Below are 23,675 nucleotides of genomic sequence, written 5' to 3' on the forward strand. Positions count from 1 at the left end.
AAAATTCCAAACAGAAAGGGGAGGTGGGCTTTGACACAGATGATGGATTCAGTTTTAATGTTGGAGCAGCTGCAGTGAATGTGATGTACGTTTCTTAGGAAGGTGCTGCAAAATGAGGGGCTGCCTCTGATTTATGTGTTGGTATATGAACAACAACAACAAAAACCCTTTGTGAGATAACACGTAATCCAATTGCTTGTGTGTGGCTCATTTGAATATAAATCCAAACGAATGCATGTTGACATTGGGCTCTAACACATCGTCCATTGTGCAACGTCTTTTTTGTCCGACCAAAATTCAAAGAATCAATGTATTGTCCTAACGAGAATATAGTCACAAAGCTAACCAGGCATAATGCCACAATTTGTCAATCAGCGCATTTATAGAAAGCCTCCAATAAGCAAACCAGACGCACCTCACACAAATGAACCCCCTAAAAATGTCAGGCAAATTCACCGTCCGTGCAGGGGAAGAGAGGCACAGATAGAGTATGACACTAACTCTACAGCTCACTGTGTTTCATCCGCAGAGCTGTCCTGCCTATTAGCTGAACGTCTGCCAGAGTCCTGATGCTGTGAGGACTTGACAGGCTCGCTGCAGAGCCTCAAATTAACATCATTTGGGTTTGGATGTCATCCCCTTACAAAGCTGCCTCGGTTTTTTTTTTTTTTTTTTTTTTTTCACTAGTCCTAACCTCTGACTGCTGCTTCTCTTGATGTCCGCTCAGTCCAGGAACATAACATTTCTCAGAGCCTGGGAGAACTGAAATCTTTAATGAGGGAGAGGATCGGCCTGAGCAGCGGCTTTTTTAATTAGCAGCTCTTTCCTGCTCAATGGTCTCTGCCATTTCCATAGCGAGAGATTATTTACGGACGCTTTTGCTCTCTTATGTTACGCTGTCCATTACTGTTTATGTGGCACAAATGACAGGGCGTGGTAATTGGCATGGGGCTATATTACCACAGAAGTCCGGGGTAATGGCGTATTTAAGTGCAATTTCGTGCCACAAGAGCCGTTCTTTTATTAAACACATTTTCCGAGATAAAAAGGCTGATTGCATGTCCAGTGGATTTATATTTAGTCCCAGATTGTTATGCTCCTATTTCAAGCAGAGAGTTACAATTTTAACGCCGTGGCACGAAAGCGTAATTTTGTTCACTCAAGCAAAAGCATCCAATGAAGGAATGTGTTTGCGCTCAAACGCCAAGCTTTACTCGATGTAACGTTTGGAGTCTTTGTTTTTCTGACATCAGTGCCACCGTGAGCTTCTCTATATGTTCCACAGCCAGTATCAAGGGACCAGAGCACCAGCCCTTCAGCATCTGCTGTATGGAAAGTGACATTTCCTGTATGCACACACATCTGTGTGCAGGCACCAATACCAACCGGGGCTCACAAGTCTTCTTTAACATTCACAGACAAAACCCAAGCAGATGCATCATGAATACTCGACATATGACGACAGGATTATCCAAGACGCATGAACAAAACAAAAAGGATTCAGCTTAAATTAAACCTGCTTTAAATTTCAATCTGAAGGCAGTTTTTGGTTCCATCAGAGGTGTGTACTGTATATCCTCAAGTTTAAACGCACCAGAATACACACAGTGAGCGACCGCACCCTTGGGACCATGTTTCTTTGAACATTTTTACATAATGGAGCTCATATTGATTTTTGTTTTGAACTAGAGGGAAGAGTTTGAATAGGAAGTGCTAATATTTTAATCCTGGATTCCCAAGGCAGAGACATAGTCTGCGAAGAGAAAAACACAAACAAACGAGATTTTCTTTCCTTTTTTGGTTTTTCTTTTTCTTTTTTCAGAATAAAAAAAGTTAGAGAAAAGTTGGTTTGTATACATTTGCACAGAGAAAACTTCCCTTCACCTGTCACTCTGTACTGTATGGGTTCTATGTTCTATGGTGGTGGAAGTTCTCTGCACTCTGTCCTGGAAATGCTCACTCGCTCTCTTCAAGCCCTAATAGATCGTTCTCAACGCTGACATGTGGCTGACAAGTGATCGATTGTTCTGCTTTGTGGAAAACACATCACCATCTTGTGACGAATCAGACGTTGACTCGGAGTTTGCAAACATGGCGTCCGACTTTCAAATGAAGAGCGAGTCATTTCTCTCCTACATCTCTTGTGCAAGCCTGACATTTGATATGATGTACTTCTGCGTTCAACTCTCTAATTCATACTAGCGTCTAAAACCCCCCCCTTTCTTATGGAGAGCGATAACCCTTTGGCACAGGCCACTCAAACAGTAAAGCGTTCTTTTAGATTAGCCTGTCAGGTACAATGTAATTGACTGGGGAGATTAAAAAGAAGATATCACAGTGCATTATTGATTCACATGTGAGGAGGTTTACATGTACCTCAGTTTATCAGCTCCTTGGCAGACACCTCGGGAACAGGAGACTTTTTATAAAACCCTCTAGGGACAAAGGGGGCAAGATTAAGGGTTGCACAAGTTTGTGACTCCCGACTATTCTGATTCAGATACCGGCTATTACTGATCCACTGGGGAATAAAGGAAATCTAGCATATTACATCAGACGACTCTCATCATAAATTACAGGCATGAAGATGCAGGCAATTGTGGCCTTGAATTTACATAAGAGTGTTTATGTCGGGAAGGTTGACAGACTGAATTTAAAATACAACTCAAAGTCTAAAGCAGTGATTGCAGGTAACTACTAACGTAATGTTCAATGACAACAAAAACCTGCCGAAGTTTAGAAGGTACAATGTTTACGTGGTGAGTGTTATTTATCAAAGGACACCTTCACTGATATTGAACCTGCTTCTTTTGATCTTCCCCACTTTAAACTATCGCTACACTTCTAGCTTAAAAACGCCTCCAGATGACACCGCTTGGAGGAACCTTCAGTACAGATTATGTCCTCTTGCTGCTCACACTTTATACTTTGTAATCATGGTCAACCTGCTTTTCCAGTGCTGCTCCATATTATATCATCTGAACTCCTAATGATGAAAAACTCCTCCGGGTGATGTCATCTGGAGGAGTTTGTCAGCTAAGTGTTTCAATATAGGGAAGTCAGAGGAAAGTTAAAAAGCATTAATGTACATATACACCTTAAACTAAAGACATAGAAAGGAAGCTGAAAGTTGGTGAAGTTGCCCTTTAAGACATACAGCTCCAGAGACTTTCTGCTCAAAACTGTCCAACTTCCCAATGGCACATTCAGGGATTTGACCCAAATCCTTTGGCTTAGTTCTCAATCAACTGGTGGTTGTTGTATTAAAAAATTCTTAAAATCCAGTCATTCTGAGTGAACTGCCTCAGTTTTTGTCCACTTTATATAAACGTGCTAAGCATATAATTCCCCACATTTCCTACAATGCCAAACAATAAACCTCAGATATAGTGGCGTATGTGGTGTGAAGCTGTGTAGGTGGTGTGAGATTGCAGAGCCAGAGTTCTTCTCAGTAACACACAAAAGCTACAGCAATTATAAAAAGTATTCCGGAGGTTGATTTGAACAATGTTCAATTGCTGTTGATTTATTTTTTGTTTTTTGGCAAAAAAAATGTAAAGGAATGTATAAAAAGTCTGTATAGGTATCAAACGGAGAAGTGATTTGCATAAGTTTTGATACCCTTTACATTGACACATACAGCTTGTTAAAAGGGGGCTGCAGTGAGTGGGTTTTAAGTTACTGTGGTGTCAGGCTATCAAGTCAGCAGCTGAAATGAGCTGTATAGACAAGAACTGTTGCCAGTGCTCTTCACTAGTTGAACTTTATGGGAGAGTGACAAAAATAGGTCGGAAGTCAAATGGAAGACGGTTCCATTGTCTGATGCAACCAAAACTGAGCTTTTTGTATCTGACTAGATGTTTGATGAAAACACTGCACATTATCACAAACACAAAATTCACGTGGTGAAGTATAGTGGTGGCAGCATCATGCAGTCTGCAAGAGAGCTGCATCAGCTTTTTCTTTTCTGGGAGAACATCTTTATTTCCAGCAAAATAAAGACTCGAAGCTTCCAGGTCAAGCTACTCAGAAATGTTCTGGATACATCAAGGTTAACGTTCTGGAGTGGCTGGGTCAGAGTTCAGAACTCAATACATTTATGAATTTGAAAGGAACTGTTCACTCCCAATCCCATTGCAACCTGTTTTCACAGAGAAGAGTTGTGAAAGTGACCAGATGTTTAGATGTCAAACATCTGGTCCACACAGGCTCAATGCTTCAATCGTTGATAAAGGTGCAGCTAACAAATACTGATTTGAAGGGGATGAATACTTAAGCAACTGATCACAGGTCCAATGACCTCATGTCTTTGTACTGTGGGAGGAAACTCAAGTAACTTCAGAAGAAGTCCATCTTACATGAATCAGTCGTCGGATAACCAACACCTGGATCTCAAGAATCTTCATCAACTACCCAAAGAAAATCCACCCAAATATGGGGAGAAGATGAAAACTCCAACCATAAAGGCCACAGCTGGAGGTTGGAAATGAACTGGGCAACATCAATTCATTGATGAAGATTCAGCGTTTGAAAGAAGGTGAGAATTACCAATGGGAGCGAGGTAATTTTACTAGCCGCTGCATAGCAGGCTCTCAAAATGCATGTTTAATGTTTGTATTATGTCCAGGTCTATTGAGGATGTTGTGATAAATGTTGCCAATTTCTTCTCCTCTAAGATGGAATTTTCGCCTGGAGTTTATCTCATCTTTATTAGCTATGAGCCTGCACTGGCTGTAGGAAATATCTATCAAATATGTTTTGATCAGGGATTGACAACTTGTGCGACCATTTTTCATGATTTTTAGAAATTTTTCATTTCTTTAGCCCTGAATTAATAATTTTATATATCTTTCATTTTAGGATTAACATGAAAAATGTGAAAAGTTGTTTGTTCAGCTATAATTCAAATGCTAACCTCAAATTTGATATTTCCAACTTGATTGTGTTTATATTTTTCTCACTAGCCCTATTGCTCACTAGACAGTAGAGGAATTTAACCAAAATGGACACTGTGTTTTGTATTAGTGCAGAAATTGTGGAACTGAAAAAAAAGGTATACGGCCTTTTTGGGGAAAAACAAAAAACAACCTTTCCTGGATAAATGAAGGCTCTGAAATGTTTGAGAAAGGTCGCACACATCTCAGGGGTAGTGCAAATACTTTCCCCTGCTATTTCCCCCCATCATGCATATTTTCTGTTCTGTGAAGGTCATAAATGAATGCACATATAGGAGCAGGTTAAAGGTGAACCTGGCATAAATAGCCAGCGTGAAAAGGTGCAAAGTGTGAGCTGTTAGTCCCAAGATGTTAATGCCGCTTTAGCAAAGATTATTGAACGGCTGTAAGCATTAAAATCACTTATTGGTGGTTTTCTGTCAGAATCTTTCCAGTGTTTGATGATTTTCAAGACATAATAGAGAAAGGACAGAAGTAAACCTGGATGAAAGTGGTTTGTATTTCACTCCTCCTCCTCTTTTAAACTATCAGATCTTTATCATCCATCATTCACCTTTGCAGCACTCAAAGAACTGCTCACTCATGCTGGATTCTAAGAAAAAAAACATACTGTGGCTGTCACTGAGCAATAAATGCGTCTTTGGAAAAGGTCATGCTGTTTTTTTTAAGCACCAGCTTAAGCACCAGCCAGAGCTTTGACAGTCCAAACAGTTCTTTAAAATCCCTGTTTAAAAAAAAATAATGTTCAAAGAAACACAAATAAAATGAATATGCAACAACTTTACATTGGGTTTAGACTAAAGAGACAACTCGGTTCATGAGCTTTTACTGTATATTCCTTTTCCATTTCATTGCAAATCCTGTACTCAGGTGTTGGCCTTTTTCTCCAAGTCTCATCAACTGTATATGTGGCTTATAAACACCTCTACACTGGACACATCTGAAAACTCGTACACTTGTTTTAGTGTGGACATGGAGAATAAAGCTTTTAGAAAAGCAAAACTTGAATGTTTTGCTTTCACCGATTTTAAATGAATGTCCCTGCATGCACAGCACAAATCATACACTATGTTTAACTCGTCAGTGACTTATTAATTATAAAATATACTAATCAGCCACAGTATTTTTCCACTTGGTGGTTTTGATGTTGTAGTGGACATGGATACACTCAAGGGGCGGCTGCAGCCCTGCCCCTATTATCAGGTACCATTTACTATTTTAAAAAGCTGAAAACTAAGTGAATAGAAAGGAAAAAAACTATAAGTTCAGTAGAGTAGCAAATGCCACCACAGTAGAAAAAGACACGAAAAGATACCTCCATGATGAAGTAAATGTAATTAATTATTATTATTAATTATTATTAATTATTATATATGTAATTAAGTGCCCTTTAATTAAGTGCAAACACAGTAAAGCAGATGAAGTAAAGTGCCCTGTCAAAGGGAACCCAAACCAATCATAACCAATCATGCATCTTGTTATTTCTGCTGTTATCAGGTGCCTTTTAAATTTTGGGGGGCCCGTCCCCTCAGATAGCCCGGGGGCAGCCACTGTTCAAATTCTGCATACTGTAGGCAATGATAGAAACCTGAGGGGACAGAACTGAGGTTTCACCAGCTAAGACTCTGTATGTTGTATTTCCTGCTCCTTACCAGATTTGGGCCATAGATTTGGGTGTTTCAATGTGGATGGAGATTTTAATGAAAATGAAACTGCGGAATTTGTCTCAGATAACAAAGACCTGACCTGTGCTGCATTTCTCCTGTGAGTTACCATTGCACAGCTGAGGTTTCTGTCCCTGAGCTCTACACAAATACTGTATCTGTGTGGATATGGATGCAAGGTCCTGAGCTAATTAAATCTGCAATCACTTTGTATTTGAATACACAAAAGTAGGGGTTGAGGGTTGTGTGAGGGTTGGCTGTAGCATAAATGAGGGCCAGCAGACTGCTGTTTGATAAAAAAGAAATAATTTGGGACGAGATCTTTATCCTCATAAAGCAAAAGCAAGGGGTTACTGCAGACCTACATGATGATCATTGTCCTCAAAGGAGCAGAGGGAACAATGAGAACAGAGAGAGTGAGGTTAGAGAGAACATCATAACGCTGTCAAGGGTACAGCACTTGTGTTTTATTTCGTCTGCAGCGTTTAAAAGTCAGTCGTCATGATAGGTGAAGGTAATAGGATTCAGGAGAGATCTGAACTGCGAATGCATCCTGAGAGAGGACTGAGCCACAGTGCAGCAAAAGGCCATGAACCCTTCAGAGGGCTTTCATATCAACACACAGGCAGCTTCTGCTCTCTACTGGGAAGTTGAATGAACTACATTTAAGTACAGTTCCCATCTCCTTGCATATATCCCTCTGCTTCTACCTCCTGAGTTCTTGGCATAATTTGTTCTTTCTTTTATGTCTTCAGCGTGTTGCACATGGGTGACAGATCAATATTTGTGATGTCTTTTTATTAAACTTATTAAATTGCTTTATTTGTTTTTGTATATAGATTCTTCTCCAGCCAACCAACATCAGAAGATTTTTATCGAGTGGAATGTCCATTTACCATAAATACTACAGTGTATATTGGTATAATAATAGTATATATATTATAATAGTTGCTTTTCTTTTGCAGTTAAATTGTTTTCTATTTAAATGGAGCTCAAAAATATCACAAACAGCTGATCATTATCATCCAAAACAACCCTGCGGGCTACATCATTACTTCTAGGACACCAAGGTTATATCTCCTGTATATATGGGTTATAGTCATTTTGATGGAGATGCAGTTCCTTTCCGAGTAAAAATACGTGTTTTGTGGTATTTTTTGTAAACCATTTACAGCATTAACACCTTAAATACATCTTCAAGTAAATTACGAATTTAAAAGCTAAACACAGCTGACCCTAATCATTCACAACCTAACCTGCAAATCTCCATGAAATTGTCTTTGCAATTGCACTGTGAATCCATCCTAGCCAGATTTGTGAAGTTTAAAAATGTAAACATTATTTGGACAACATTATAACTGCACACCACTAAGTGTGTCCTTAAACCATGTCGTGTCCAACAAGATGAACGGTAACACTAAAGCTTTTACTGCACCAATCCCCAGTCGAATTTCCTCAAAAAGCAATATTAGCTGCATAGCTACTGATTTCATTATTTCGCATCCAGTATACCTGTTTTTGTACTGGAATCCATTTACAAGGTGGAGCTCAGTGGTGTGTAACAATGTAGTTTAAGGCTGTGTCATCCTCTTCCACGCCACTGAAAGTATAGTGTAGATGGAAGGTCTATAAATATACAGTACGATACAAACACTAAAGTCAATGGTCCATGGAACTTTCACTGCAGATGTAACCAGGCTGGCCCATGTGCTTGGAATTATGTGATTAGGTTCTGATACTGTAGTCTTTCAAGCAACACAAAGGTTGCCTCTCTTTGCATTCATTGACTGAGTGTGTCAGTGCTATGTATGTTCTTTCCATTCTGAAGGGAATGGCAGCTTGGGAAGATAAATGTATAAATGTTTGCATGATTTGCTGATGTTATATACTGAAACTTATGGGACAGTTATGTAAGTGGCAAAACAGTCTTGGTTTTCTCTCTAAGTAACAGCTATTCACATTGTTTTCTTTTTTTTAATTTGATGCTTCCCTCAACTTCACCCTTTCCTTCATCTTTTCCTCTCACTCTCTGTTTTAATTACTGTCAAGTTGTTTCTCTATTTAATTGTTGTGGCAAGCCACCTTGCTTTGTCACGTTTTGTCGTTTTCTACATCTCAGTGGTTGTGTTGTGTTTTCCTCTTTGTCCTTCTAGACATCCAGTGGCACATAACTGCAGGGTTTCTTTCAACCACACATTGCACCAGCTCATCTTGACCCACTTCACCTTGAACAAGAAAGCTTGGAACTAATCACTGAAATCAGCCTCTGCACAGTTGGGATGAAAAACTGCATACATTCCCATTGAGCAAAAGACACAGGTAATGGTTTCCCAATTATGTTCTGTTAACTTTTCCGCCCAGCGTAACTAATTTCATTTCATTTAATTGATTAACAGCTATATCAGTCTGTTTTGGATGGTATCAAATGTTTTCTATTACTTAAATTTAAACACATTACCCCAAAGCTAGTGTAATTTGATTTGTTTAATCTGCCAGTTAGTTGAAAAGATACAAAGACTCACCATTGAAAAGAAACTCAAAACATCTAGGCAACACTAAATTAGTTTATTCAATGCTGAGATTAAATAGTAGTAAAAAATATGGTCAGATGTTTTTATTTATTTCCACTTGTTTTCTTGGCAATTGTGCTGAAAGAAAGGGTGAAGATGGGGAGAGCTGATGAACTTGAAGTACCAGGGAGACATTTGGTGTGTCCAGGATGATGGACGCCCCCAATTATTTTCCTGACTGCATGGAGAAGGTAAGGTCACGACACATGCCCACATCAGCAGACTGAGTGATGTGCAGCAGTTTGCCCTCGGCTTTGTCTGATGCAGCTCCAAACCTGGCAGTTGTGGGATGAAGAGAAAATGAAGTGAGGTCAACTATTCAAGACAATATGTGTTGTGTGGTAAACTCATAAACAGTGGGTCATGGGTTCAGGCCTCCTGTTGAATGACCACTCAGAAGTTATGCTGTTTGGGAAAGTTTTGTTTGAACCTTATTTTTAGCAGAAAATTTATTTATTTATTATTATTGTTGTTGTTTTTATGTCTTATGTTTTCATAGTAATTTTAAAACAGATACGATTAGTGATATTTTAAATCTATTAATTTAAAAGAAATAACGAACATCTTTTCCATCACTGGAGATGTTATGCTGTCCGCCTTCTTCACCTGTCAATCAACTAAAGAAGGCGGCCCCTTCCCCCTTAAACAACCTGTCCATTGGGTAATATGTGCTATTGGAAACGCCTTAAATCGTATTTTCCCTTATGATTGGTCCGAATTGACATGGCAACAAATTACGTGACCAATGAAAATTGCTGCTTTTTCTGCCCCCATAAGGCAGCAAGCTTTGTAGCTCTGTAGCAGCTAGCTAACGCAAAGAAGTCAGGCGGCGAACCGGGGAATTGTTGTGTGTTTGTGCGGTCATTTTTCTGCTTTAGCCTCTTCTGATATCCGTTGCAAAACTCGTTTATCTTTTATAATTGTCTTATTTCTTCTTTGGTAGTTACACAACAATACAAAACTGAAGTTGCTTTAGTAAAGGTAAGGCACATTTACGTCTCTTGCAAACCCGAACCGGTTCATCCAAAATGGCTCCTGTTAGCTAGCAAGCGAAGATTCTAACGCCTACCGTTAACATCTGCTTGCTTGCCTTAGCTAAGTGTAGCGTATTAGCTTAGCAGCCGGCAGATAGCCTAGCGTACCGATGGCTCAGCTGATTTACATTCAAATAGAAAATGGCGTCGTCGCCTACCTAACCCTACATAGCATTTACAGGAAAATTACTCGTAACGCATCTTTTAAATGTCATGTCGAGTTGACGTGTTCCGTTAAGCTGGCTTTGGGCCAGGTGTCCTCTAAATTTGGCCTTAAGTATTTATGTCAAATCTCAGTCATGTTTAGATATTGATGCAACCACCGTCGGCTGGGAATTTTAGCGGCTAACCACGATGCCCTGCCCAGTTTCACTGCATTGTGATTTGCCGTTGACGTTAGGTTTGCAGGCCACTCGAGATTCCGATGGAATTAGCGATGGCAACACAAAGCTCTTAAGGCAGCTACAGTAATGTTATCCCAACGTAACTGCAAACGATTCTCCCCAAAGACCATTTGAACCCTTTGTAAACAGTAAGGGGGGGAAAAAAACAGTGGCACTCAATTATGGTAAACGACTTCATGAGGATCGTGACGTAGCTAACGTATTGATTTAGCAACATAGCAGGAAGTTAGCGTTAGCCAGCTAGCTGACGCACCTTTGCTTTGTTATATCGACAAAAGACGGGCACCGATTTCTACGTTCTTGCATTTCTAGTCACTGTGTCAAATAAACTAATGCTACTAATAAGTGTAACACTCAAGTGCTAACTTTGTATTCGGTCGTGTAATTGCATTTAGTAAGGACGTCACTTTGATCATTTGTTTTTCCTTAGTGACAAGGCCTATAACAAAGACCTGGCTACTGGACTGTTTATCCGGCTAGTTGGCTTAGTGATGTTGTCCTTAGATAACATTAGGAAACCCGTGATGCCCTGTTTGTCTATTAAAATAATGTTACCCTTATTTGTGCAGTCCCTTACTGTCTTGCTTTTCCCAGTCCCCATGCAGTAACTAATTGTATGTCCATTTCTCTTCCCCCAGCACCGTTTTCCCCATCCCTTCCTATTATTCTTATTCTTTTGAGTATTCTTCATTGTCAAGCCGCCAAAGTGGAGAGTGTGATTGCAGAAGGGGGTGCTTCTCGTTTCAGGTAATATACCAAATCTGCCAACATGGAAAGCTTTTTTTTTTTCCCCATAGTGAGCCCTCTTAGCATTTTGGGTAGAGACTTCCGGCCTTTAATACAAAGCAGGATGTGGGAAGGCTCAAAATGGCAGTCAGACACTTTTCTTTGTTAAACCTTTTGTAATGGGGGGGTTGGGTAGGCATAAGGAGTCTTTTCATGCTGTTGGTTGTGGTGATGACAGCTTACAATTTACAGCATACACAGTCCCCTTAACGGGATGGTTTCAAACACTGGATTAAGTTAAAATGTTTAAATTGAGCTGTCTTATCTCTGGCATTGATGCACCTTTTTTTTTTTTTTTTTTTTTTTTAATAAAAAGTTAGTTTGTGTTGAGACCTGTGGCTTTAGTTTGATAAAAAGCCTTTCAAACGATCAACATGCCAAATTTACAAATACAACTTCACCAGGTGTGTGGAGACAATAGATATTCAGAAAATCATTCCCACTTAGCGACACTGTGCCAAATTGACTTGCAGTTTCCCACATTTCCCCACACAAATATGAGTATTAGTAGACCATGTCTGGTCAGACAATAGCAACAGAGAAGTAAAGGATAACTTGTTTTGCTGTTCCCATGTATCTGAAGCTATTTTCACCTTTTCTAAGATCATTTTTTATTGAAAACTAATAGGAACTTTCATTACAGGTGAATTTTTTTTTAAAATTATTTTTCATTATGATTTGCTTAAACAAAGGCAAGCGTGGCTTGCTCTTCTTAAAGGTCAACATTGTTATTCTAGATGTTGAACAGCTCATTCAGTTACTTCAAAATGCTTAATGGATAGGCTAAGCCTTTATTACTATTCGATAATATGTAAAAAAAATTGTGTTTAACTCTTTGACTGACTGACAAATAGCTTTGTATTTAAACTGGTTATACTTCAAATACAGTGTTATAATGATGTAGATGTAGTAATTCAATTAATAACGCTTTGTTAACATTTATTTTATATGTAAATGTGTGTTATTTGCTAAGATGCATGTTGCTTTTTTTTATTGGTAAATGAAAGGGCAGTGCAATTTAATGTTTTCTATGAGGTAAAGATTAAAACGCAACACTGAGTCTTTTAGTATTGCATTCAACCTTTTGCGTTCCTCCTTCTTGTTTCTGCAGTGCTTCTTCGGGGGGAGGAGGTGGTAGGGGTGCACCTCAGCACTATCCCAAGACTGTCGGCAACAGGTCTGACATTTAATTTTTATTTTATTTTTTTGGGTCGAGTACATCTAATGTGTAATGATTTCATTAATAACTCTATGGCCCTGTAGATGTTGTTTCCCTAACACTGCACAAAAGTGGACTGCATGACAGCTTTTTTTTTTTAATTAGAGCACCCAGATTCCAGGAAATTGATTTGAATACCCAGAAGTACAAAGAGCATGTTATTGTGCAGATGGCACCCTCACGTTAACCAACTTGGATCATTAACAACAAAAGATTTAAATAAAGGACATTGTTTAAAGGCCTAACCTTCGCTGCAGGGCACCCAATCTTGTGTTAAACATAAAGAACATCTTTTGGTTTTCCTTTATACCCCAAATCTAAGCTTCATCTGCATTTCTATAGCGAGTTCCTGGGGAAAACCCCAGGGCAAAGCGTTCAGAGATGGGTTCCTTCACGAAGCACTAGACGAGATGTCAACTCCAGCAACGAAAAAGAGCGTCACGATGCAATCTTCAGGAAAGTGAGGGGGTAAGGCTCAAGACCCTGTGCTGTTCATTATTCATACCGTGGCACCTTTTTGCTACCTCCTCCTCAAACTTTCATCCTGTGTCATGCAAGAATTCCTCTTCTGGCCCAAATATTGTTGGTACTCAGTTTCAGTTGTGGGCAGACTGGAGTCCAGTACTTACAAATTACAAAGCCTGCCCCATGAACAAGTTGGCTTTGTGTTTTAAATTTTAGGATTGCTAGTAGAGCTGTGCTTGGAATAAATACAAGTAAATGTTTAACAATTTTCTTGAAATTCAAAAGTGTCTTGGCTCAGGATGATGTGCATGAGGTCAGATTGATTAAGGAAAATGTTTAACTGCTGTCAAATGTCAGGTTCAGCTTCCCATCTACAATTTATTTTTTTCATGCCAAAACAACTAAACATGAGTTGGAGCCTCATTTAATTGGGGTTTATTCATTTTTAGCTTCTCACTTAAATTCTGTACATGAAGTATCAACTTTTTTTTTTTTTACGTCAGTGGGGACAACATGTTAGATGGCATAGTTCTGCAGTCATTTTTGCTAAAGGCATATAAGCACTGTTACCCTGAGTGTCAGGGGACATTTACAAGTACAAAAGATGAGGAGATGACTGTTTTTCCAGGGAATGTTGCTGCTGGTATGACAGGAAGCAAACTTTGATTCTGCAGTCTGACCTCAGGGATGAAGTAAACTACTCCACTTGTTTACTTTATGTACAATTATTGAACCAGATTTAGACCTGCTGCTGTTTTTCAGTGTCATAGTCCCAGATTTAGAAAGTTCCCCTCAGGATTTGTGACAATTTCCTGAGAAAAATATATTGTTCTGCCCCTAATTCATGGCTGACAAATAAGTGGGATTAACTTTAACTTAGACTGGTTTTGACATAATTTTGTGTTCTCTGTAAGAACAAATTAGAAATGTGTATAATAAACAGTGGCAAACGAAGCTTGTGGATCTATAAATCATTAATTGGCTGTGGGGCAGTTAGTTATAGCAAAACAAATTATGCTGCAGATTTCTCCAAATGTGAGTGTGTACCTGGGCAGAAAAGGATTGTGAACTGGTTGATGGGTAATTTTGGTCAGGCTCAGCTTGGATGTAATGCAGTGTAAAAGAACGCTTGTGTGGACTTGACTTATCATTAACATCTTTAACAACTCATCAGCAGTCAGAATGGGTCAGCCTGGGAAATCATGATGTTCTGTTTTGTCAAGTGAGGAGAGACATTTTTGAAAGAGGCTTTGTGACATATAGAGTTGCTGTACGGTCGGGACTGCTTAATTACCTTTACCACATGTAACAATTTCCTGGCCCTCATAACCTCCATAATAAATCCTGATAAATGTAATTTATACATGTCGTGATCATTCACTTGCTTTTACAGCAAAAACAGAAATAAGCCCATGTGAAAAGTTTTTGTTTTAATGTCTGTATCTTGATCTTACACAATCGTGCTGAGATGCTGATCTTGGTGCCTCCCTTTACCCTAGTGTTTTTTTTGTCTTACTAGCATACTCAACAAACTCACGCCTGAGAAGTTTGACAAGCTATGCCTTGAGCTCCTGAACGTGGGCGTAGATTCAAAACTCGTCCTTAAAGGAATCATCTTGCTGGTGAGTTGCATTGTTTTTCTTTAGCACTCTGCTAAATTGAAATGTGTTCTACACTTGGCCCGCTGCTCTCAGTGAGTCATGCCCTACATATGTAATTGACCTGTGTGGTCCCTCTCTGGTTTCTCCCTCCTCTCCTCCCTCCCTGTGTGTTCAGATTGTAGACAAAGCCCTAGAAGAGCCGAAGTATAGCTCGCTCTATGCTCAGCTATGTCTGCGCTTGGCAGAGGACGCACCAAACTTTGATGGCCCTTCATCTGAGATCCAAACATCCCAAAAGCAGAGCACAGTAAGTGTGGCTATTTACAATCTCTGCACAGTTAAGTCTTTAATGTATATTAGTTTGATTTTTTCCTATATAAAACCAGTGCCACGTCTGGCCTGCTTAGCAGGTGGTGGTAAAGGTCCTTGCACCACTCTACTCTTGATTTAAAAACTAACGAGGTTTTTTCTTAATGACTTTTGTTACTCTTTTGTAACCCAAAATGCTGATGGGCCTTGCATATGTTTGTGGAATAGTTTTTACGGTGACGTTTCCTCATAGATTTCTTATGCTATATCTGACCCATAAATGTTTCTGTGCTTTTATTGTTAGACCTTCAGAAGACTGTTGATTTCCAAGCTTCAAGATGAATTTGAAAACCGCACCAGAAATGTTGAAAGTATGTCGGGCGTCTGTGTTTCCTAAATGGTATAATGCAGTATAATGTTGCCCATTTTTACCATAACCTGTCCACTAAATTAATTTCCTCTTCTTTAACTCCAGTCTATGACAAACATGACAACCCTCTTAGTTCTGAGGAGGAGGAGCAGCGTGCCATTGCCAAGATCAAGATGCTTGGCAACATTAAATTCATCGGGGAACTTGGCAAACTCGACCTCATCCACGAATCTATCCTTCATAAGTGCATCAAAACAGTACGTTTACACTCTTTGATTGTGCTTTTAATAACTTTCTCATTTGTAAAACTGCAAGAGTGTATGAGTTGAAGTTCTGCATTCCTCTAAAACTACAGTAGAAAACCTTGTGTGACATATTGCTTTCCTTCTCACAATCTTTTATGAAGCTTCTGGAAAAGAAGAAGAGAGTCCAGCTCAAGGATATGGGGGAGGATCTGGAGTGCCTCTGTCAGATAATGAGAACAGTGGGGCCGAGACTAGACCATGAGAAAGCAAAGGTAAGAGCTTCAGCTTTTGATAGCTTCCATAAACATTCATACGGCTTTGAGGTATTAATACTGTGGTCTGTAGAAATAAATTTGAAACTTAACACATTTACTGTTGTATGCACTAGAAAAACCCTAAAATCGTGTTTTACTTAAATTCAGCTTAAATTGTCAGTTCCATAAAATTATTAGGGTTTCTTCATTTTTTTAAAAATTTATTTTTTTTACTATGTTTGCCCCTGTTTTTATGGTACTGCCAGGGTGAGCTGGATCGTTTAGGTCATGGTTTAGCTCACCTGGTTTATATTCTTTATGTACAAGCTCTGCTATTTCTCACCCTCACTCTCCTTTCTCAAGTCTTTAATGGATCAGTACTTTGGCCGTATGCGATCCTTAATGAACAACAAGGAGTTGCCTGCAAGGATCCGCTTCCTGCTGCAAGACACAGTGGAACTGCGAGAAAACAACTGGGTCCCCCGCAAGGCTTTCATTGACAACGGACCAAAGACAATTAACCAGATCCGTCAGGATGCAGTGAAAGTGAGTCAGGTGAAATTATGCTGGCCATTGTTTAGAAGGTCCACATTTTGGCACAGTAATACTTAACATTTTGTATAACTTATCTTTTCTTTATTACAAGTGCAACTAACCTTTTGTCAGTGGAATAAAATATGCAGAGCTTGTAATTAAGTTTGTGGTTGTTTGCAATCATCTGAGTCTTTAAGTGCTGTGACATGCTAACAAAAAAGAACTAGTGGCGTTTGGACAGTCACCGACCACGGTCTCAGTGATGTCCAATGGTGCGAGACACTGCAAAAACTAGACAGATGTAGTAGCTTCTTGTGTCATGGTCTGTGTGTTCTGAGTTAGACTAGTTTTATGACCCCAGCTCTGTTCTGTGTGATCCTGTAGGATTTGGGTGTTTTTATTCCAGCACCCATGTCTCAGGGGATGAGGATGGACTTCTTCCTGGAAAGCCCCTTCATGCCCAATAGAATGAAACTGGACAGGGAGACTCTTGGAGGATTGGCTGACATGTTTGGACAAATGCCAGGTATGTATCACTGTACCTGATTGATTAATTAAGGTTTGTTTGGTTTTTTTCTGTTATTACAGAATTTGATTTAAAGTTATTGTGCTCAATATGAACAGAATGGTGATGTTAGGCCATAAACCGGCTTTTTGTGTGCTTCCCTGCTGGATCCACACCTCTGTAAGATTTGTACTAACCTACCTGTACCTGTTTTCCCAGGCAGTGGGATTGGAACTGGCCCGGGGGTTATCCAGGATCGGTACTCGCCGACTATGGGACGCCATCGTACCAACCCACTCTTCAATGGCCACAGTGGTCACATTGCCCCTCAGCCACAGTCACAGTTTGACATGGGGCCCAAGTCTTTTGTTAAGTCCAACCAGGTAATCCAGTTAGTCAAGCTGACAAACCTATTTGTCCAGGGGCCATTTTGAAAAATCAAGACAAAGTGCCAATTTACTCTTTCGCCTGCCTCTAATGATATCCTGTACCCACATGACCCTCGAACAGGTTCAGAACCATCATTTCCTCAACCAGAACCAGAACCACATGGCCCAACAGCAGGCCCAATCCAAGGACATGCCTCCACGATTCAGCAAGAAAGGACAGCTCAATGCAGATGAGGTAACTAGAAATAGTTGATGCTGGATTGGGGGAAATGGACAACAGCAGTTGTTTTGGATTCTGGTATTCTAGACTGCTTACACATTAAGTGGTATTTTATGGTCCTGTGCCACTTGCTGTAATGTTCAGTGTGCTTGCACAGTTGGCTGTATCAAGTAGTCCAATCAGCCAGTATTGAGTCTTCATGCCCAGTGATTATAAAAAGACGCGTTATTCTGAGGAACACAACCTGCTGCCAGTCTTTTGTCCCTTATCTTCTTTCTTAATCTTCATCTTTGATATTCTTCTCCTCTCTGTCTCCTCTTTTCTAACACGGTAGCTGGTCCGCTGACTGCGATTATGAGATATGAGGGCATGAACTAATATGCAATTAATATCAGATTTTTACTTTTCTCATGATTGTAATTATTGTCATGTCTTCTGTGTTTGTGATGCTTCATGATCTTGCAGATCAGCCTAAGGCCTGCTCAGTCATTCCTTCTCAACAAGAACCAGGTACCCAAGCTCCAGCCTCAGATTCCCACCATGATGCCTCCTAGTGCACAGCCACCACGCACTCAGACCCCCCCTCTTGGACAGGTAAAAGGCAGACTCTGCGAGATGTTATATTTGCATAATTTATAATAAAAACAAACACTTTTTTTTTTTTTATTGTTTTGTGAAAACCTTCCAGAAGGAACTACTGTTGAAATGAAGAAACAAATATTTATATGCTAGGTTAATAATTGCATAATGTTTGGCTTCAGCCTCCACAGCTTGGCCTGAAGACCAACCCTCCACCTATCCAAGAGAAACCTCAAAAGACAAGCAAAAAACCACCTCCTGCAAAGGAGGAACTGCTTAAGATGACGGTGAGTATATCAACTAAGCTAATACCTAGTTGTTGTTTTTTAGATTTATTGATGGTAAATTTACAAGAAATGACCTTTGCAGCTCACTGTAGTTTTTCATATATCCTGCTTGCTCCCAAAAATAAATGGAAGCACAAATGAGTCATATCCGTGCACCTGATTTCTCTTTTCAGGAGGCGATAATGACTGAGTACTTGAACAGTAAGAACTTGACCGAGGCTGTGAGCGGCGTGCGAGAGATGAAGGCTCCTAAGCATTTCCTCCCAGAGATGCTCAGTAAGATCATTGTATGTTCCCTGGACCGTCCTGATGAGGACAAGGAGCATGCCAGCACTCTGATCCACACACTCCGCACAGAGAGCCTCATCACTGGAGAGAACTTCATGCAGGTGAACACATCTAACATTCGTTTAATATCCTATTGCACACACAGCACATTTGTTGTACAACCGCTGAAGGTGAAATACTCAAAGAAATGAGGCTGCTGATTTAGAGCAGCATTTATTGGTCAATCCTAAACATTACTCTTTGCCAAACCCTATCAAGAACAATATCCAAGGAAAGGAAACAAAAACACGACACCACTTTATTCTGACAATTTCAAATTTAGTTAATTACCCAAAGAGGTAGCTGCTATTGTTGGAGACAGATTTGCTGCTAATGCCAGAAGGAGGCTGCATCATTATTGATGCATTGGCATTTCCTCCCACTCCTGCAGGCTTTCCTCAACGTCCTGGACCAATGCCCTAAGATCGAGGTGGACGTGCCCCTGGTGAAGTCCTACCTGGCCCAGTTTGCAGCTCGGGCCATCATTGCAGAACTGGTGAGTGTGGCGGAGCTTGCTCACCCACTGGAGAATGGCACCCACTTCCCCCTCTTCCTGCTCTGCCTACAGCAGACAGCAAAGTTGAAGGACAGAGAGTGGCTCACTGACCTCTTCCAGCAGAGCAAGGTCAACATGCAGAAGATGCTCCCAGGTAGGTCTCTCTTTTGTACCAGTATTCCTGTACCTCACCATCAGTTTCATGTTAAACAATAAATTGGGGATTATGTCAGAAACCTAGTCAATGAGATCTTAAGAATACTGTCAACTGTCCTGGCAGAAATTGATCAGAACAAGGACCGCATGCTGGAGATCCTGGAGGGGAAGGGCCTGAGCTTCCTGTTCCCACTGCTGAAGCTGGAGAAGGAGCTGCTGAAGCAGATAAAGGCAGACCCCTCTCCACAGTCTATCTACAAGTGGATTAAAGACAACATCTCTCCCAAGCTTCACACTGATAAAGGCTTTGTCAACATCCTCATGACAAGGTTAATTGTAGACTAAGAAACTGGTACCCCACACGAAAAAAAGAACTTTTTTGCTGAAATACCTTGAAACTGAGAATTACCTTTTTGTTTCTGCTAATATTTAAAGAAATTCAAAACCATACAAGTGATGATAAATCCCCTACTTGTGAATTGTTTCCTATATGAGGCTTTTGGCCTAACCGACCACTGTTTTCCGACGTTCCCTCAGTTTCCTCCAGTACATTTCTCAGGAGCTGTGCATGGCGGAGGGCGACGAGCAGCTGGGAGCCCCCTCCAAAGAGCAGTTGGAGCAGGAGAAACAGCTGCTGCTGGCCTTCAAGCCCGTCATGCAGAAGTTCCTGCACGACCATACCGAGCTGCAGGTCAGCGCCCTCTATGCCCTGCAGGTGCACTGCAATGCCAGTGGGTTCCCTAAAGGTACAGTACATCCAAACCTGTGACAATCTTCTAGAGCTAAAGTGATGCATCAGATATTACCACATTGCTCAATTAGTGGCATTTGTTTATATTAGCTGATGAATAAAGACAGTAAGCAAAACATGTTCAGAGTTGGCGTTTATTTTCAACTGTAAAGTGTCCTAAATCTCAGTCAGTTATGAGTGGAAAATCATTTTTTAGGGTTTTTAAAAAATGTAGAACACTTGAACTCTGTATTAAATATGAATTAGCACTATAGAAATGCTAAATTGGATTGTAATGAAGGGGCTGTATTAAAATGTCCTCCCAGGCATGCTGCTGCGCTACTTTGTCAACTTCTACGACATGGAGATCATTGAAGAAGAAGCCTTCCTTGCATGGAAAGAAGATATCACTCAAGAATTCCCTGGAAAAGGAAAAGCTTTATTCCAGGTACGATCGTGTTTCTGAGATGTAGAAAATGGATGTTTGTGTGTGTGTGTGTGAGAGAGTGGGAGAAATTGTTGCAGCGGTTAATCATGTGCACTTTAAGTTGAATATGGTTTCTCCTCCGTCAGGTAAACCAGTGGCTCACCTGGCTGGAGACGGCCGAGGAGGAGGAGTCAGAGGATGACGCAGACTGAGAAACCACACAAGAAGCATAATGATGTAGAAGAACAACGTTATGTTGTTGTTATTAAACTCGCCTTTCCTTTGTTAAACTCCATGCTTGATTTAACCACTACCATGTGGCACTCAGCTGCTTCTGTGTTGCTGACATAAACCGACAGCTTGTACCTGTAGGGCCTTGTGTTACTACCTGCACCACAACAGTAAGCTGAGAAGCATCATTTGATCTGTTGCCTAATGGATGTTTGATTTTTTTTTTTTTTTGGGTCTGTGTCCTACATCAGCGATATGAATTATGAAGTCTGGAATGGCTTGACCATGTTTTTTTTCTTTCTTCTGACCCTTAAGGTTTTTTTTTTTATTTTTTTGTTCATTGTATTGCATGTTTGTTTTTGTTTTTAATTTCTCCTCAACCTTTACTGAATTCCCATTAGAAAACTCGTTTTATTTAAAAGTCTAGAATTCCCCATAAACAAGTCAAATTAGTGGTGATCTCCAATAATGCTAGTTAACGTATGACTGTTAACGAGGTCTTTGTCAGTTATTCTTATTGTGATCTTCTGTAAAGGGGCCCTGCCTGGACTCCATTCCATCATGCTCATGTTTTAAAAAAAAAAAAAATGATAAAAATAGCAGGAGGAGGTTTTAAAATCGCCAGTCAGGCTGTAGGACTGATCCACATAGTGTAAGTCCTCAATATGCAACGATCGTCCTTTGTTTCACAGTGATGCTTAATAAGAGGCCCTATTGAAGTGATTGAAGCATAAGCTGACAAAACATTTCATCATGACATAAGGTGCGTGTTTGGGTCAACCAACGCTAACTAAAAGGTTTTCAGCTTTTTCTCTTTTTTTTTTTTTTTTTTTTTTGCTTTGTCATCAAATTTACCCCCCACTTTTTTTTTCTTTTTTTTTTTTTTTTAAATGTCTAGTTGTCTTTAATTACATAAGTGGTTGCAATACTCATACTCTCCAAATGTTACAATATTTAAAAAGAAGAAACTGTAATCATTGGTGTGCCGCCATAACTTTTCAAAGTTGCCTGTGTTTCTACCTCTTAGTTAGATGGGCTATTGTTTATTTCGTGCTACGATAATTAAATCTACTAAGTACCTAAAGCCCAAGCAGACGCTGAAGTATTTGATTTAGTCCTGACCTAATTGCACAATAAAATTACTGAAGCAAACTTTTCCTATCAAGCTTCTCATGGTTTACAAGTATTAATATTTAAGAAAGCCAGGGGGGGAAAAAAAACATGTTTTTAATACCTTGACAGCTGAGTCCCATCTTTAAGAAAAGCTAACAACGGCCTCGGTTTCCGATGTGCGGGGCAGTGTGAATGTGGCCTGTTTAATCTGATTGGCCTTGGAAAAGAAAAGGTGGATTTATGTTTGATCAAATTGGCAAAAAAAAAATAAAGGCAAAACGTTTTAGACGGGTTGTAAATGACAACCCCTTAACTCAAATAAGGAAAAAAAAAAGGAAGGACAACAGAAGCTTAATGTTGAAAGTTTTACCCACGAATTGTGCTCACAACTATGTGTAAGGCAATGGATTTAATCATCTTGTAAGGTATTCATAATTACTGTGCACCTCTATTGCTTTAATGTCAATAAAGACCAGTACATGAGCACCAACGCTACTTCTCCCTTTTATTAACATGTTTTTAGGCTTTGTACTCACACACTTTTGACATGTAAGATCCCAATGTGGAGTCGTAATAATAATAAAAAAAAAAAAAATGCTTGATTTAAAAACATTTTTATTTGATATTCAAGGCCGTTTGTAAATGTGAGTGAGCCTCAGACATAATTTCTGACCTGTCCACATAAAATTATATCAATTATGTAAATACCTGAAAGTAAGAACTGTGATTATGTTCAGCTTAGAATGAGCCTTTATGTCTCCACAGGAAGGGGTCTCATTTCACACAGGCTTCCATGTAGGACCAGAACCCAAACCGAGGGAATTTGGCGTTTTCGCTATTACCTAAATTTTAAATCTACTACTAAATGAAACAAATACATTTCCAAATATCTAGGAAGCTGCAGTAGCCAGGTGTTTGACTGCATCACCTCTCTGTGTAGTAGTGGTGGACAATGACGTGGTCGGTTTCCCAAAATGGTGAGTATGGGTCGTGACTGCTGGGGTTTGTGGGCTATTCACATAATGATAATGATCTCACGTGCCATGAACTACACTGACACATGACACAGACAAATATTTAAACCTTTTTTATGTAGACATGTGATTCCAGGTGAGTATAAAAAGTGGAATCAGCGGTCGGTTGGAGGCTGCAGCGAGGCCAACACATCAGGAACTGTGAAACCTGTCCGGGAGCTGATCTTATGAACCCTGCAGCTCAGGTTTTGCCCTAATCACTGACTGAGTCGTGATTATCGTTTATTCCTGGTCGGTGGGGATCCAGAAGTATTCCACCACCTTCCTGCTTCTGCGCGGCGGTGCAGAGTCGGGTCGCCCGCCGCCGGAAGCTGGCAGTTCATCAAAGTAACCCGGACCCGACTCCCTTCCCGGGTGTGGGGCAGAAACCCTGAACATGGTCCTGGGGAAAAGAGTTGTTGCACATTCAGATCTATTTCTGGCTGGAAATCTCGGTTGTCTATTATTACTCCTATATTTGAAGTGTTTATAATTAAAGGACCTTTTAAGAGACAGCGGGGATTTAAAACTTTCTGTTACCTGGACGAACTCCGGTCCGGCTCTTCCGCACCGGACTCCGGGGTGGAGATGTACACAGGGTCTCCCTCCTGAACACAATGAAATTAGACAAAAAGTCGACGTGCAAATGTTCACGTGCGGGCTGTGTTGTTCCCAAACTGCAGAATGGTCTCACCGTAAAATTTCTCGAGGTGCCGTCTTGATTTCGGAGGATCTTGACCCTCTGGTCGCTCTCCGTCATGCACAGGAAGTAGCTCTTGATGTTGGCTTGAC

The 23,675-nt window shown here is 40.2% G+C and overlaps 1 protein-coding gene and 1 non-coding gene across 2 annotated transcripts; both read left to right on the forward strand.

Annotated features, from left to right (window-relative positions):
- The first annotated feature begins 4,358 nt into the window (after nucleotides 1-4,358).
- On the forward strand, nucleotides 4,359-22,356 carry eif4g2b (eukaryotic translation initiation factor 4, gamma 2b). The gene is made up of 21 exons (XM_067493952.1): nucleotides 4,359-4,479; nucleotides 11,266-11,374; nucleotides 12,525-12,590; nucleotides 12,975-13,100; nucleotides 14,617-14,719; nucleotides 14,874-15,005; nucleotides 15,312-15,378; nucleotides 15,483-15,634; nucleotides 15,784-15,894; nucleotides 16,240-16,422; nucleotides 16,795-16,936; nucleotides 17,135-17,298; nucleotides 17,426-17,539; nucleotides 17,990-18,118; nucleotides 18,286-18,390; nucleotides 18,564-18,779; nucleotides 19,109-19,367; nucleotides 19,494-19,698; nucleotides 19,907-20,115; nucleotides 20,426-20,547; nucleotides 20,673-22,356. The coding sequence occupies exons 1-21, from the start codon at nucleotides 4,359-4,361 to the stop codon at nucleotides 20,736-20,738; spliced, it is 2,901 nt and encodes a 966-aa protein (XP_067350053.1). The 3' UTR covers nucleotides 20,739-22,356.
- Nucleotides 17,724-17,895, forward strand: LOC137108875 (small nucleolar RNA SNORD97). Its single transcript, XR_010912249.1, has one exon. It is a non-coding gene; the product is annotated as a small nucleolar RNA SNORD97 (small nucleolar RNA).
- Nucleotides 22,357-23,675: the final 1,319 nt, after the last annotated feature.

This window comes from Channa argus, chromosome 23 (genome assembly GCF_033026475.1).
Source record: "Channa argus isolate prfri chromosome 23, Channa argus male v1.0, whole genome shotgun sequence".
Taxonomy (NCBI): domain Eukaryota; kingdom Metazoa; phylum Chordata; class Actinopteri; order Anabantiformes; family Channidae; genus Channa; species Channa argus.